The sequence below is a fragment of the Hyperolius riggenbachi genome, chromosome 4, assembly GCF_040937935.1.
Source record: "Hyperolius riggenbachi isolate aHypRig1 chromosome 4, aHypRig1.pri, whole genome shotgun sequence".
Taxonomy (NCBI): Eukaryota; Metazoa; Chordata; class Amphibia; order Anura; family Hyperoliidae; genus Hyperolius; species Hyperolius riggenbachi.
Window position 1 is genome coordinate 390,155,273 of NC_090649.1, and position 16,692 is coordinate 390,171,964.

At 42.4% G+C, this 16,692-nt stretch overlaps 1 protein-coding gene across 6 annotated transcripts in view; it reads left to right on the top strand.

Moving 5' to 3' along the window:
• Nucleotides 1–16,692, top strand: part of MAP4K3 (mitogen-activated protein kinase kinase kinase kinase 3) — a 391,382-nt gene that overhangs the window by 364,327 nt on the left and 10,363 nt on the right. For all 6 annotated transcript variants that reach the window (XM_068232153.1, XM_068232154.1, XM_068232156.1 and 3 more), the window contains 2 exons: nucleotides 9,516–9,619; nucleotides 13,367–13,538. In XM_068232153.1, the coding sequence (XP_068088254.1) occupies nucleotides 9,516–9,619; nucleotides 13,367–13,538 (276 nt within the window). The remainder of the gene's footprint in view (nucleotides 1–9,515; nucleotides 9,620–13,366; nucleotides 13,539–16,692) is intronic.

The following is a 16,692-nucleotide window of genomic DNA, read 5'->3' on the forward strand; positions in this document are numbered from 1 at the left end:
CTGAGCACAGAGTGTTATCACTGAACACGGAGGAGAGAGTGTTTCTCACTTGGTGGCTTTGAATGCGAAAGTGGAGTTTAGAACGTTATTGCCCTATGTGAAGTTTTTTATTACAGGTTGGACGATTAATTTATTCATTGGGAGAGGATACAGGTCTGGAGAGCGCAACAGTAATCTTTCATATACTAAATATCCTGAACTGGACTTTTCTGTAGCGAACCCGGACACTGGTGAAATTAAGTGTGATAATTTTGAACTGTGGCGCAGTGTTTATATATTGATATTTTTACAATAGCCAATCAGTAGCTGGCTGGAACCTGACTGCTGGTTAACTGTTGTATCTGTCAATCAAAACATTACAAAGGAGCAAGGAATAAAAAGGAAAAAGAAACAATACTGCCTTAAAGGTCACCCAAGGTGAAAATAAACTAATGAAATAAACAATTGTATCTATCCTCCTCCTAAAATGACTTTTTAAGATATACCACAGATTTATTTTATATTTAAATCTACTTTTTAAGTTTTTACGGTTTTATTTTGTTTTTACTGTATTATTTTGCTCAATGACACATCCATTGAAGTATGCCAGAGCTAAAATCTATGAACAATTGATCCTTTTTATCTCTATCCTGCTCTCATAAGCCATATTCTGCTAGGAATGTGTTTTATAGTTGGAATTGCTTATCAGTGAGGGTCACACTGTAGTCTGACCCAGTTCTGACTCGGACAGGAACTGCCACTTACATACCTGATGTTTAACTCTTTCAGACTCCCTGCACGCTGCAAATCTGTTTTCTGATTCCGATTCCGTTTCTGATTCCGATTTTCAATTCCAATTTTCCCTGAATGCATTCAATAGAAAAACTGATCAAAAAACGCACTATGCAGTAAAGGTTAAAAATCAGAATCGGAGGTGAAAAACGATTAAAAAGCGGAAGCGGAAATGCATGCAGTGTGCAAGAGGCCTCAGGCTGAGAAAGAAAAAAAGGAACACAGCATAGTTTTTTGTATGCTAGGCACTATACATACACATGTCTATGTCACATGTCACCTTGGGAATCCTTCAAGTCCACCAATGGAGTTGGGTCCAGGAAGCAATTGACTATTTTTTATCTTGGCTGCAATTCACAATATGGTTTCGGGGAGGGAGTAGACTTCTGGCATCTACTAAAAAGTAACTGTTACCATGTGTGACAGTGGGAAAGTTCAGATAGTCCTCTATCCCTGCCCACACTACTGTGTTTGATTCTGAAGTCATACTGGCAAGGCCTGGGCATTTATAAGTGTAGCTTGGGTTTATGACCTAGGATTTCATTTGTGCTAGGAATGGTCCATGAGATGCTAATAATTCAGAGTAGATGAAGATTTTATGCTAATTTGATGAAAATGTATGTGGTTTGGAAACCGAGTAAGCAGCTGCATTTGATTCATTTCCAAGATACTAAAATTTGCATGAAATTAGCATACAGTTTGCATCCTATTGACCATTGCTCTTTTGTTGGTAACAAAATAATGGGTTTATTTGAATAGTTCCTGGCTGGTGAACAGTGTGCACCATTGTTATAAACCTGCAAGGCACAAAGTCACAGCTGTGCAGTCCCTTCTGGATGAACTGACGTTACGTCGGGTGCATGTGATCTTGTAAAAGCGTTGCTAGATGCTACCTGTTAGATGTTATACTTTTCTTTGCAAGATTATGCAACTTTTCTATGCAAGTTTATGCAGCTTGAAAATGGACCAATCGTAAAACGTCAAGGTGGGAAATGATTGGTCCATTTTCAAGCATACATTTTCATTTAAGTTTCCATAATCCTGCATCAACTCGCAGGATATCACCACTTAAGAAAAGTGGTTTGCCTTAGTGAACCATAAAGGACTAGGATTAGCAGAATGTTAGTAGCAACCACATAAGCGATGATTTTTTTTATTTTTTTTAATAGAAAAAAACATTTTTTCTCTATGCTGGGTTTACAAGTTTAGCCACTTTGTGCGATGTTTGCTGCATTAAAAGAACAAATCATGTGGGAAGTCCATCCTCCAATTAGTATGTTTCCCAGTGCTGACATCAGATGGACACAGCTGATGTGTATCATGGAACTGCCATATATAAATTAATTTCTTCACAGGCTCTGTGTGTGTCGTGGTCTGTAAGTTCATTATGTGAGTTCAGTAATGATGAAGGGTTTGAATGGCATAGAAACCCATTACTGCAAAAGCGTAACGCATCAATCGATAGATTTATTATTAGAATCTGAAACGAAGGTTCAGGCACTAGACCTCATTTCATCTGATTCACATTTTTCTGCTGCTGGCAACGTTGCCTGATTTCCAGGGGTATGATTAGAAAATTTTATTCCTAAACATTAAATTCCAGAATCATTAGCAGAGTGTCTATACTGTGGATTTCACACTGAACAAATGGAAAGCATCATAAGCATCTATGGCATATCATGGTCTATTGGCCAAAAAGTCTGAATGACGTTTTTGCTATTTTGTATAGCTGAGATCCATGTAGCCAGGGTTGAATGGTTATGCAAAAATTAATAAAACAATCGCCAGAAGCATGCTCCTATTTCTGAATATAGATACAGTATATAATGGCAGTATACTAATACTGTATTCTTTATATAACTGATAAACAGCTGAATGCAGGCATGTTCATAGTCTGACTTGGGGGCCAAATGCGGTCCGCCCCGCCATTTCTTTAGCACTCTCAAGAACAGCGATATAGCCCCGGCCTAAAAAGTTTGGACTCCCCTGGCTTAATGGGTCACCACTTTTATAAGCATGGAGGTATTTTTCAAGAAGTGGAGCCCCATACTGTTCAGCTTAACCATTGTAGCAACACCAGGAAGCATGGGAGAAAAGGGCTTAAAGAGGCTTGGGGGGAGACTACTTATTTTTTAATTTTATTAAGAATCATAATTAAAAAAAAGGCAAAAACTAAAAGCGAGAAGTGATTTTGGGTGCTGAAGACAGCTCCATGTCCAGCATCTTGCTTAAAAGTCACCCAGCATCTGATGTCCCCCAGTAACACTCAAGACGATTACTTTAACATGCCACACAAGGTATCCCTCACACAGACTTTTATGTGCGAAGCTGGGGAGATAGCTGATTTGCAAGGGTTTTATCTCTTGAAATTGTATCAGGCCCCTAATCTTTTAAAATATCGTATTGTGTATTCCTCTTTTAGGGCCCCTTCTCACTTGGAATCCCGCTAGTGATTAGCGCTAGCATTTTGCTCTGGTGATTTTACCACGATTAACGTGGTAAAATCACTGTACACTCACAATTTTTCAGTGATCGCGATTAGCACTTTTTTGCATTCTAATCGTGATAGCTCTAGAATCGTGGAAAAATGCTGCATGTAGCGCGTTTTCCGATTGCCGAAAGCAATCACGGCAGTGAGATGATAAATGTAGTAGTATTTTCTAGCACTTTACAAAGCTCTAGTGATCACCGGCTATTAGCGGTAATCGCTCGCTAATCGCACCAGTCAGAATGGGCCCTAAAGCAGAACCCAGGGCAGTTTTGACATAATCCAACATAGGAAAAATGGCTGCCACTCGTTGGTGCTCTTGCGAGATAAAATCTGGCACAGTGTCATCTGTCCTCAAAGAGTAAACAAAAGCCAAGACACTTCTGTTTGGCTGGGGAAATACTGCTGATAACAAGACAGAGCTGTAACAACTATTATTTCTTTTGTTTTGCAACTGAATAAAGCAGATTTTGTATCAGACTGGCATGATATAATGTTCTATTTACCATTAGTTCTACACATCCAATTAAATATCTCATACGTTTGTTTTCAGTTCAGGCTTGCTTTAAAGGGAAGGTCCAAGCAAAATAAAAAAATGAGTTGCACTTACCTGGGGCTTCTACCAGCCCCATGCAGCCATCCTGTGCCCTCGTAGTCACTCACTGCTGCTCCAGTCCCCCACTAGCAGCATGCCGACCTCGGAGGTCGGCGGGACGCATTGCGTACATTTTTACGCATTCCCACTAGTGCAGGAACATTAACACATACATTTTACGCGTTAGTGGTTCAATGCGTAACAATTTACACATTGAACCACTAATGCGTAAAAATGTATGTGTTAATGTTCCTGCACTAGTGGGAATGCGTAAAAATGTACGCAATGCGTCCCGCCGACCTCCGAGGTCGGCATGCTGCCAGTGGGGGACTGGAGCAGCAGTGAGTGACTACAAGGGCACAGGATGGCTGCATGGGGCTGGTAGAAGCCGCAGGGAAGTGAAACTCATTTTTTTATTTTGCTTGGACCTTCCCTTTAAGTGTACTTTCATATAGCCATCCAGCTAAGGAACATGTACATTTTATGGCAGAACACACAAAAAACAAAAACATGCTTTTTTGACAAAGAAATAAGAAAGTCTAAGTAGAAAGCCCCAGACATGGAGGCGTTAAGCTGGAGAAATAGCGCAGTCTTGGTCTTCTGTGCAGGATTAAGCTTATCTCTTTTCACAGCATGATTGTGTTTGTTTTATAAGAAAAAAAGAGCACTATAAGCCCTGTGCACATATTATGTGATATTTACTTCTTCCTCTTGCGGAATGTTAGCAAGTTGAAACCAGTGATTTAAACCAGAGCTAGAAACTTAATTACCAGCTCAGTTGTGTAAACAGACATGTTGGCCAGAAAATACTGGTGTGCCATGAGACTTCTAGCCTGGGGCTTCAGCTGCTACCTGGATATACTGCAACCATTATCCTTCTCAGAATTTACAGCTTGCTGGATAGAATGCCCTTAGATGGGTAAATCTCTCAATAATGGTGATGTTATGCAGTCTTCACACCATCAGACCCAAAGAGAGATTTCATCCTGCCTTGGCTTTGCTATGTTCCTACTAACATGCACCATCCATCCCTTTTCTTTAGGAAAACTGCTAATATTTCCATGTTCACAAAGATTTTCTAGTCTATTTAAAAATCGCCATCAAGAATTTTGAAAATGATCCGCTTTGCTAGTACTGCACAAAATCCACAATTTATGTTCATTTCCGAGGTTGGAGTATTACGCATTTTCAGGACTTACATCTTCGACTTAGTCTAGATGAGAAATTTAGATCTGATTTTAGTCCTGTAAAATCAGTTTTAGTCCTGTAAAATGAAATGCTGGTTGCCAGGGCAGTTTCTAGGCTAAATTGCACCCAGGACAGGGGGGTGTAAAATCGCCCCCACACCCATGGACTCGCGAACCCTAACTCTTTAGGGACAGTCACACAGCCACAGGTCACAAGTAGATCTGCCTACTTACTAGTGACCAGCCGCTCATCCAGGAGGAAGAAGGGACCAGGAAAACACACAGGCGAAGAGAGCCCGGAAAGCCTCCATGGGCTCTGCACACTGATAGCCTGCAGTACCGCTACTGGACATCAGGTGTCATCACGCGATGGTGATGTGACGCAGGCAGCCCAGGGGGAGTCAAGGAAGGTGATTGCGTTGGTATTCTTCTTTCTTCTTCCAGCTCCGTAGTGGTTATGTCCTTCTGCCTGCGCCCCTTTTCTTCTACTTGCTCGTCTGTGCCCAGGGTGGCTGCCCTGCCCGCACTGCCCAAGAAACAGTCCCGCTGGTTGAGCAGACCTCATATTTTATTTTACTAGCACTTGTGCATGCCCTTCCTCCTTTTACACATGCATTATTATGAGGCACTGTTCTGCTGTTATTGGCTATGTTAATGGTGGCACCACGGGCCACAGGGTAGTATGGCTGCATTTGGGTTCCTAAGCCCTTAATGGCACACTTTCCTGAGTCAACGTGAGTTATGAAAAAAATTCAGCTTAAGGGGGTCAAATATTTGGGTACACTTATATTCGAGTATATGTGGGTCATGAAAGGTAGAGATCAGCAGACCTGTCCTGTCTTTGAAGACTGAAATTCCATGTAAGAGTCCAGAATTAGAGTTATAATCCATAAAAAAAACACAGTATTATGAACTTGTGTGTATCCGCAGAGTTTCAATGCGTGTTAGCAGAACACTTTGACCTTCAATTACACGCTGTCTAGAGATGGGTGTCAGGTCTCCACAGCTATACTCATTAGCTGTCACTGCGTCTTCTTCTAGCCTATATTTTGTAGTCTGAAGTGCTTTATTAGTAGCACAGAGTGACCTTCAGCTCAGGGGTTAAAAATGACACAATTCTTTTGATTAGGATTTTCATTAGTTCTCATGTTAATAGTGAAGGAAAAAAAAACTTTGGCCTTTAGGGGTAATGGCAGCTCCACCGTGTGGTCTTAGGCCTGATATCTACCAGACATGCCTGCTTTGTTGGAGAAGTGCATGTTTGCGAAGACAACATCATTTGTAATGATTTTATTTTTGTTCAATCTCATCCTTCTTGAATCTGCAAGTAAAAGAAAAACCTACTTATCAAAAGGATTACAAATTAAATTTGAAGGAAATTTAGTGAACTTAGATGGCATTTCAAAGTGCACTTTGGAAAATTAAAGATGGGATTTGATTGCCGTTGCCAAGCAGACACGTCTTTGCCCAAAGCATATAATGGAATCCTAGCGAGTGACCCACTGATATCAGTAGCCCCCACCCTCTTCATACATCTTGGCGTTTCACACATGCAATCTGGTATTTCAAACTTATTTCCACTTTCCCAAAAGAAAAGAACCATCCTTGTCAAATCCTCTGTGTACATTTTTTTACAGGTTGATGTATACTGATGTATGTGATAATTTTAGTATTTCCCGATCTCACCTCGGAGCCTCTACATGTTTCACTTGGAAAGCATATTTGCATTGCTGTCTTCTGTTACATAATTGATAGATATAATATTGATTTTTCCCAACTTCTGTGTACTTATAACCAGCATACCCATAGCTGTAAGCATCTTTCCTACCTCTGGAATAAATGTGCCATGGCAGAAGATCCAGTGAAAATGTGGGGGTGCAAAGGGAGCAATACATTTTACTTCCTACTTTGTGTAGTCTTCTGAACCAGTGAGAGAGAGGTACTAGGCTGTACTCTGTTGCTATGGTTCCAAGCAAATTTCATAGAAACGTTACGGCAGTTGCAGACTAAAGTTGGAAGATAATATTTAATGGCGCTCAGCTACAAAATATTTTATATATTGGCGATATATGTTATAGAAATGTTTGTGCTGAAATTAACTTTTTTAACCTAAAATATAAGCATGGAACACTGACCACATTGGCCAGTAAAAAGCAGTACTGGTCCATCCTTTACAGCATTGTAGGACTGGGACACTAAGGGCCCACCAAGGAAGTTTCAGGCTGGGGCCCGCCCCCCTCTCCTCCTACTACCCCCCCCCCCCCCCGAAACCCCACCCCCAATCCCCTGGTTCGGTGGCTCAGTCCGAGCCTGCTTTACAGGCTAATTTTTTTTTTTTGGGGGGGGGTGGTTCAAAACATTCTTTCCTGCGTTTTAATGAACAATGAATAAGAAATTGTCACTGAGCAATCAGCACTCTGAGCAATCAGCTATTGGTCTAAACGTTGCGCTGGGCAGTCGCCTTTGTTTTACATAAACTTGCTGAGTTGATAGCTTCAGATCAGATGATCTTCATTTCATTCCTTAACTTAATAATTTCAGATCTTGAATAAGGTTAAAGACGCAGCATATGGTGGAATGCAATACATTATTTTGGATACCCAATTTTATGATAATTATACTGGTTTCAGCATAAGAACTACTTCTTATATCTAAATATTTATGTAAATTTGTATATAGCCGCGCACTCCTAGTAATGTTTAACCTAGTCCAGCGCTGGGCAAACTATGGCCCGGGGGCCAGATAGCCTGGCTCGCCAATAGGTGGAATTTAAGGAATGTCGCCCTGGGGTCCGCAGAATGCGGCTCGGGCCGTTAAAGTTTGCCCAGCCATGGCCTAGACCTTGAATGTCAAACTCTGCCCATAGAGCCATCAAATTAGGCCTACAAGTGGTTTTCAAACTTTGCATTATGTTTGGCCCACTCTAGACCATGCACTAGCCTCCTTAGCGGTAACCCTGAGCTACATTCGTGGTAGCCGCTGGGAGGGCCATGCAGAGCATTGCACGCAGCGTGCATTCTCACTCACCTCCTGGACGATCCAGATGCTGGCGGCCATTCCTCTTCCTGTCCACAGAGACTCTGCATTCTCCTGGTGAGATCGTCGACTGTCGTCATGATGACAGCCGGCACTCTCACTATAGGGTTACAGCACCACCTGGAGGATGGAGGGAGGACTGCAGTGCTGGATCCCAGGGAGGTGAGTAAGTGCAGGAACTGCTCCAGGCTCTCTCGTGGTATGATATTTTTTTTCTTCCTTTTAGGATCTAAAAGCACATGAAAAAATTGTACCGCTTTTAGACCCTAAAATCAGGAAGGAATCATGCTGCCAGGGAGGTTAGATCACCAGGGCAGTCATATGGGGAAGGGAGAGGGAATACACTAGATACCAGGAAACCATATAGGGAAGGAAGGAGGCATTAGACACCAGAGAACTGTATTGGGAAAGGGGAGGGCCACTGCACACAAGGGAACTGTATAGGGGAGGGGGGCACTAGACGCAATGGAATTTTGGGCCTCTAGACACCAGGGAACTGTATAGAGAAAGCAGGGGCAGTGGACACCAGGGAACTGTATGGGGGGGCACCTTGTATTTGAGTTTGACACCCCTGGCCTAGACTGATTAGTTATGCAGAATTCTACTCCCAGAGCATTTTGGGAGACAAAAGTGTTATTTCTGGTGGCTTTGGAACACTCATTAAACAAACATTTCACAGAGATGCACCTTGCCAGCTGCAAATACGTCACTCCTGTGATACATTTAGGAATGTAAATCTGGGTGAGAACTATAAATAATTTATAAATTAATATTGTAAAATATAGGCACTTTTAATCATTAAGTTACATGCAGTAAAGTTCCTTTGTAAGTATGTTTTATATTTAAAGCGAATCCGAGATGAAAAACTAACTATAACAAGTAACTTGTCTACATATCTTATCTAAAGTTTAGATAATTTACACAGCATATCTAGCTACAAACAGCTTCAAATGTTTATGATTTATTCCTGTGATACAATGAGGGCAGCCATGTTCTGTTTGTCACATTGTCACAGGCTGAGGGCTGGATATGCTATCAGCTTGCCTGTGTGTAAACTCTGTCCCCTCTCTTCCTCCCTCCTCCCCTCTGCCTTTGAAATCAATGGCTAGTAACCTCCTCCACTGTAGCTAGCAAGGGCTCCCATAAGCCCTTGCTACAGTGCCAAGGCACAAAAGGAGCTGTGGGCGAGTCTTGTTTAGTTTATAGGGAATTAGAGTATTAAAACAAAACAAAAAAAGTATTTGGCTCGAGGAATGCCCTATAACCTATATGTAAGGAACACAATTATGCAATGAGTAACAGTTTATCTCGGATCCACTTTAACATCCACCTTGCAATATATTTTTAGCCTTTACTGCATATATAACAGCTCTGAAACCCAGTCATGGTTTTCCGACTACTAACTTATATACTCTCCGTTACTTTTGTGTATTCCTAGTGAGGAATCCATATACAAGCCATAAATATCTGTGTGGAGCCCTGCAGTCCAGCATTATACTCCTAGAATGGGTGGAACAAATGCAGAAGTTCATGTTAATAAAGGTAAGTGGCACATTGGGCTTGCATGCATTTTATTTCAAGCACCGCATGTCTAAAGATTCACAAAATATCTCTTCATATTTTTCTCATTCATTGCATTGTGCGGTCACCGCTACTTATCCCTACCCGAAAGATAGCAGTGCATTTAGAATCATACATAACCTCATTCCAGCGCAGCAACATGTGATCACCCCACTCTTCACTGTAGCCGCTGTACAGCCTATCACCTTGTGACTCTTGATGCATGTCACATGACATGACAGACGGAGCTGCAAGATCAGCTGTACAGTGGCTACAGTTAGGAGAGGAGTGAGAGCACATGGTCCTCCGCTGGAACAAGGCAATGTATGATGCTGCTGCTCTGCACATTGTACAGTGCCAAGCCTACTGAAGCTCCCTTAGCCAACACAGGTAACTTGACTATTGTTACCCCCCTGTTCATTTGCACATTTAGAATTGCAGTAGAAAAATGAATGGATGAGAATGCTGGTTTTTAAAGTCTCCACAAGATGTCAGTATTGTCCCTTAGTCCAGTGAAGTGTATCCGTATACAAAGTATAGCTGTGCAGATAGATCATCTTTTTTTTTTTTTCTGACAAAGGGGCATATTCTCTAGAGTCTAGATAGTGTCAAAATTGCCATGTTGAGGCAGCTTACAACTTTACCATATTGCAGTCACATACAATATGAACTTGTCTTTACAAACCCAAGCCATCTGAGATGTATTAATCAAAATTCACTGTGTTCTGAAAACACACACGAGTTGTTACACATATTTCATAAGTCTTCCTGCATCACTGAGGCTCTGCGGGGTTGTATATGAAGCCTGATATGTACATTTTACACAGTATTACGAAGAGAGCTACCGTACTTCCTAATCCTGAGTGGGGACAGGACTAATCTCCCCACCTGCATTTACAGTGGTTGCCTACGTGGTGACCCTGGTTTGTGAGTATTTATCTACTTGCTTTTCACATCCATTTATTGTCAGTACTACACTATATTGGGCTCACAGTGTCCCTTCTTTTGTATGTATTTATAGATGAGTGAAGTGTAGGTGCTATGAATTTCCCTGGGTTATTCCGTGCAGATGTGGCCGGGAGCTCGTCAGCTCTGTCCTGTCAGTGACAGCTTGTGACAAGTCACTGTACTGAGTAAAGCACCATTGCCTGTGTGTCCCAGCGATCGCATCTGACAGGCTGGCTCGCTGTATGCTGACACAGGTGATGGCAGCAGGGAAAACGAACACTGCTATTTCCCACTCAGTCCTTTTCCCATTTGTATTCTTTGTATGCTTGCAAGCAGAAGCTGCCAGAATGTACAGCATGTTCTGAGAAGCAGACAGCGGTACAGAAATGATAAATTGAGGCCTAGGCACAATCCCGTTTTCCAAAAAGTCAGGACATGATGTAAAAATAGAAATACAAATAAAAATGCAATGATTTGCAAATCCTGTAAACCCAACATAGTAAAAAATAGTACAGTGACAGCACAGCAAATGTTGAATCTGAGGAATGCTTTTGTATTATGAAAACTATATGCTCATTTTTAATTTTCTGCAAACAACACATTTTAAACAATGGTGGGATAACGGCAATAAAAAACTGCAAAATTATTAAATGCTTAAAAAACTGAAACCCCCTTTTAACTAATTACGTTAATTGGCAAAAGGCCAGTACCATGATTGGGTATAAAAAGAACATCCCTTGAAGACTGAATTACTCAGGAGGAAAGATTGGTAGGGAAAACACTGTGTGGTCAGGTAGTGCACCAATTTAAAGTGTACCCAAGGGAACATGTGACATGATGAGATAAATGTGTGTGTACAGTACAAAACAGTAATAACAGGCTGTTTTTCTTTGTTTATTTTGATGCCTGAAAGAGTTAATTTTAAGGCATGCAAGTGACAGCTTTTATATTGTCGGTACCTTGATGGGAATATAGTGCATATCACTGATAAGCAAATTACAGCCATAAAAGTTTTCCTGGCACAATACAACTTCTGAGTGCAGGGAGATAGAAAAAGGATAGATAGAAAAAAAAGTTCATGTATTTTAACTGCGGAACTCTTAATAGGCTGCCATTGAGCAGAGACAATAAAACATTCAATCTACTTTGTAAATGTTTAACCATGGGATATCTAAAAAGGGTCATTTTGTAGGAGGAAAGATCCAATTGTTTATCTTATCAGTTTATTTTCACCTCAGGTTGACTTTAAGAATAACGTTCTTCAATGTAAAATTCTAAAGAATTGGAGATTTCACTACCTATAGTGCTTAAAGGGGCCCATACACTGGTCGATTTCAGCGATCGATCGATATGTGGCCGATTTCGATGGATTTGATCCATCTGACAGGATGGAAGATCTAGGTCGATCTGCTGCTGGCAGCAGATCGATGGCCCATAGAGTTGCGTTGATCTAAAGCAGGCCATACACTGGCTCGATTCCCGGCCGTTTCGACAGCAGATTCGATTCTGGGATCGAATCTGCTGCCAATCGTTCGCGGTAAATGCAGCCGCCGATCCGATTTCCTCCCGAAATCGGATCGGTCCGTCGATCGCGCCGTGCGGGAAATTACCCTCGATCGCCCGCGGGTAAAGTGCGCGTCGCTAGCGGCGGCCGATCCGACAAGTATACATTACCTGAGGCTGGCTCCCGGGCGTCTTCTCCACGCTGCACGGCTCTGTTCCGGCTCCATCCCGGCGCTTCCTGTGTCACTGCAGTGACCAGGAAGTTCAAATAGAGGGCGCTCTATTTGAACTTCCTGGTCACGGAGTAACACAGAAAGCGCCGTAATGGAGCCGGAACAGAGCTGTGCAATGCGGAGAAGAGGACCCGGAGCCAGCATCAGGTAATGTATACGGGGGGGACAGGCGGCAGGAGCAGCTCAGCAGATGGTGAATCGGTTTCAGGCTGAAATCGATTCACAATCTGTTTGCAGTAAAGGCAGCCATACGATCCCTCTCTGATCAGATTCGATCAGATGGGGATCTGTCAGCTGGTCGATCTAATGGCACATCGACCAGTGTATGGCCACCTTAATTGTCCAGTAATGCATTTAGATAGATTTCCAGTAGAGTTCATTCTGAAATCTATTGGAAATCTGTTCCTAGTGTGTGGCACACATCAGATAGATTTGATAGATAGATCTGATGGTCGAATCTGCTGCAAATCTATAAGTGTATGGCCACCTTAATACTATTAAAAGATTCAGAGAATCCAGATAAATCTCTCTATGGAAGAGCAAACACCGAAAGCCAGTGTGGAATAGCACTGCTCTTTATCCTCTCTGGTGGCACTTCAGTATAAACAGACATCATTGTATAGAGGAAATCACTGTATGGGCTCAGGAACAATTAAACAAAATAGTTTTCCGCTGCATACATAAATATAAGGTAACATTTTACCATACAAAGAAGAAACCATATATGAAGATATTCCAGAAACACCTCTGCCTACTCTGGTCATGAACACATTTTAAGGGACACTATAGCAAAAAAACTGTTACATTTAATTTGCAGCAATATCTAGATATGGGGAGTGTTTCTGGTGCTGAAACTAGGAAAAGTACCATAAAAGTGGGTATCCTGAATCATTTACTGCATTCTATTATATGTCACTACAGCGCCTCTTTAAGATATAGACTCAGGTAAAAAAGAAAACTGTTCTGTGGTCCTTGCAAAATCATGAACGTGAAAATCAATGCTGTTTGCATTTCACTCGGGATCTGATGTCTGATCTCTCCACAGCACATAGACTTCCCGCTGCCATGCCCTCTGATGGTGATGGAGATGCTGGTTGTACCTGAGCATGAGTACCCACTTGTATGTGTGAGCGTCAGCAAAGGCACAGACTTTAACCAGGTTGTGAAATTTGAGAATGTGAATCCCAACTCCACATCTTCTTGGTTTACAGAATCAGGTTAGTACATATTCTCTTAATTGCTAATGATATCTATTTGTAAACTGAATTTCACTCTTAAGCTGGATACTGATACTATCAATGCAGGGTCTGATTTACCAAGACCAAGACAAATACATGCAGTTACATAACACTGTTAATTGGACTTCAGCTATTAGAGGAAACCAGAATAGTGAAGTTGGTCTGGGCAACACCGCAGTTGTTACTGTCTTAAGGCACAGAACATTTATATCACACTTTTCTCCTGGTGGACTCAAAGTGCCAAAGCTGCAGCCACTTAGGGTGCGCTCCACGGCCAACCAGGATCATTAAAGAGCCTTGCCCAAAGATTCTTTACTGTTTTACATACTGGCTTGAGACGGGATTCGAACCCTGGTTAATGGCTCAATTCCTACATCAAATGCACCAGCCTCACCAGTACGCTATCCAGCTGACCTTGATAACCTGGCTCAGCCCTGTTTTGAGAAAAAGTATTAGGTAGGTTGGATTTTCCATTCCAACTATTATTGCATTTTCAAAGAATACCACCTCCCCCTCCCAATAGGAATACATTAGCAAGCTCCCTATGTCTGAACATGCCTGTTCGTAACTGAACTGCAGGTACCAGCCATCTGCAGTGCACAGATTGAGCTTGTACATCCATTAACATTAATCTATATATGTATATGTTACGGCCAGAACCCAAAGTCTGGCCACTTTGGGTTCTGGCCGGTCAAAACTAGAAGTGGCCGTCTCACTGCGGCCAATGTGCGTAATGAAGATTCCCGGCGGCATGAAAATGAAAAAATTCCCGACCGCAGGAAATGCGAGAAATGAAGCCGGCTCTGGCTCCTCCCCCTGTCCCTCTCCTATTGAGCCCTTGCATGGCCCTCAGAGTCGTTCGTTGCAGCAGGGAAGCAGAGCGGGAAGGATGCAGACATTGCTTCTGCCAGCACCCGCTCTGCAGAGGAACGAACGGCAGTAGGGGGCAGGGGAGGGGGGCAGGGGAGGAGCCAGAGCCAAAGAGCCGACTTCATTTCTCGCATTGCCTGCGGCGGGGAATTCATTCATTCGTTTTTATGCCGATGGGAATTTTCATTTCACACATTGGCCACAGCTAGACGGCCACTTCTAGTTTTGACCGGCCAGAACCCAAAGTGGCCAGACTTCAGGTTCTGGCCGTAACATATACATTTTGTTCTCCAAAGCCACCTCTACGCAGGACACTTTCAGCACTCACTGATCATTGCGAACGGTTTCAGTTGGCAGTTGTTTCCTTGGTCTGGCTTGCAGTTAAATGCCTGCTGTTTATCCTCCCATCCCCTCTCCATAGAACAGTTACTGCAGTTAATCAGGGAGCCAAGCAGTCAAGTCTGTACAGTCATCATTGGTAAATGGTCACCTGAAATGATCATTACAGATTGCGTTTGATGACAGATAACCAGCATGTGTAAGTAGCTTTATACTGGGCTGCCAGTGAATAAGCTGGCACAATCAGGCGTGAATTAATGGTCAAGAAAACTGTCTCCATACCAGCACTAGCCCTGTTCCCAAGTTCCCCAAGTGACAAGTTTTCCACTACAGTGAAGATCACACAAGGCAACTTTACTGTAAACGTAGACACTAGTATAACAAGCACAAGCATCAAATGAAGAGTGGCACTTCAATGTGTAAAACTTTATTGTACATAAAATAATACATTTTGAAGTGTTTGACTTACAGTGTGAAGAAATGTTAAGACCACAATGTTAAGAACGCAAATGGCAGGGCAACGTGGCCATTAATATAGTCGCCGTGCCCCAAGCCCACTGCAGCAATTCAACATAATGCCATTTTTACCCATACAGAAATGTAGTGCATGCTGCAGATTTCCTGCATTTACTTTTGAGTAAGCCAGAGAGCCCGAGAACATCACATAGCAAGCTCTGTACTGTGTGATTTTTCTTACCATTTCCTTATGTTAAAAGAACCTCCTCCCCATATCATTAGAGAATTGCACTCGCAATGTAGATAATGATGATCATATGAAAAATCATGTTTATGATATAGATGCAAATCGCAATCAGATCACAGCGCATTTGTGCAGTGCAAAAAGGAACATAATGATGGATAGACTTACGTTTCAGCCCCAACACTGGCTCCACCCACTTATGTAATAAGACCACACTGCACCTCTGTGTGTCACCAAGTGCTGATATCTGTACCAGTTTCAGAGCTCCATTCCTTCATCAGGATGTTAGAGGCTATTAGGAGGTTGCATTAAATAAATAATACTTTCTCCCTTAGAATTGATCCTAAAGCTATCATGACTGTTTCACTCTTAATGTAACATGTTGTACAAGCAGTATTGACAAATCAAGATATCCTACAGAGTATGTCATAAAACTAATATGAACTTGTCTTGTATATATCAGGACTTAGTAGTCAAACTGTTTTTATAAAGATGAAAAGAAAGCCTGTAATGTAAGGCTGTTAATACTGCCAGGATCGGCTGGTGTCAGCGGCAATAACTCATTCCCCCACCCCACTGGCAAAACCACTGGGGCGTTTTCTCTCTAAAGTCTTCCAAAGCTATGGCCAATCCCACCTGTGACGCTGCAGCCCGCCCCCCAGCTCAGCGGCAGCATATTGGGCCACAGCTGCCGAGCTGGAGGCAGGCTGCGGCAATGGAGGTGGGGGTGGCCAGAGCTTTTGTAGGGTTTGGATAAAAATAACCGCAGCAGTCTTGCTGATGGAGGGGGAAGGTTTCAGACCTCTAATGATTATGGGCATTTGGTTGTGTTATTGCTGCTGACCTGCCGATCCTGGCAGCTCTAACAGAACTTTACTGTAAGGGTTTTTTTAACCTTTATATATTTATATACCTGTTCCTTTTAACAGTTGGGTTAACAATAGAGTTAAAAAAAAATATATAATTAAAATAATGTAATTAGCACAATGCATATATAAATATACTGTATATTTATACAGGGCCGCCACCAGAAATTTTGGGGCCCCTCACATGTTATCAGGCCTGGGCCCACCCACTGGTTGCAGTGCCCGCCCACTAGCCTACCCACCCCCGTGTCCGTGCGTGAAGTGCGCTGTGCCGAAAAATGTGCATGGCTCCGACACTGAAGAAAGCTGAATTCACAGCGTGATGCAGCATAAAGTGGGTGTGGCCATGCCATGTTGT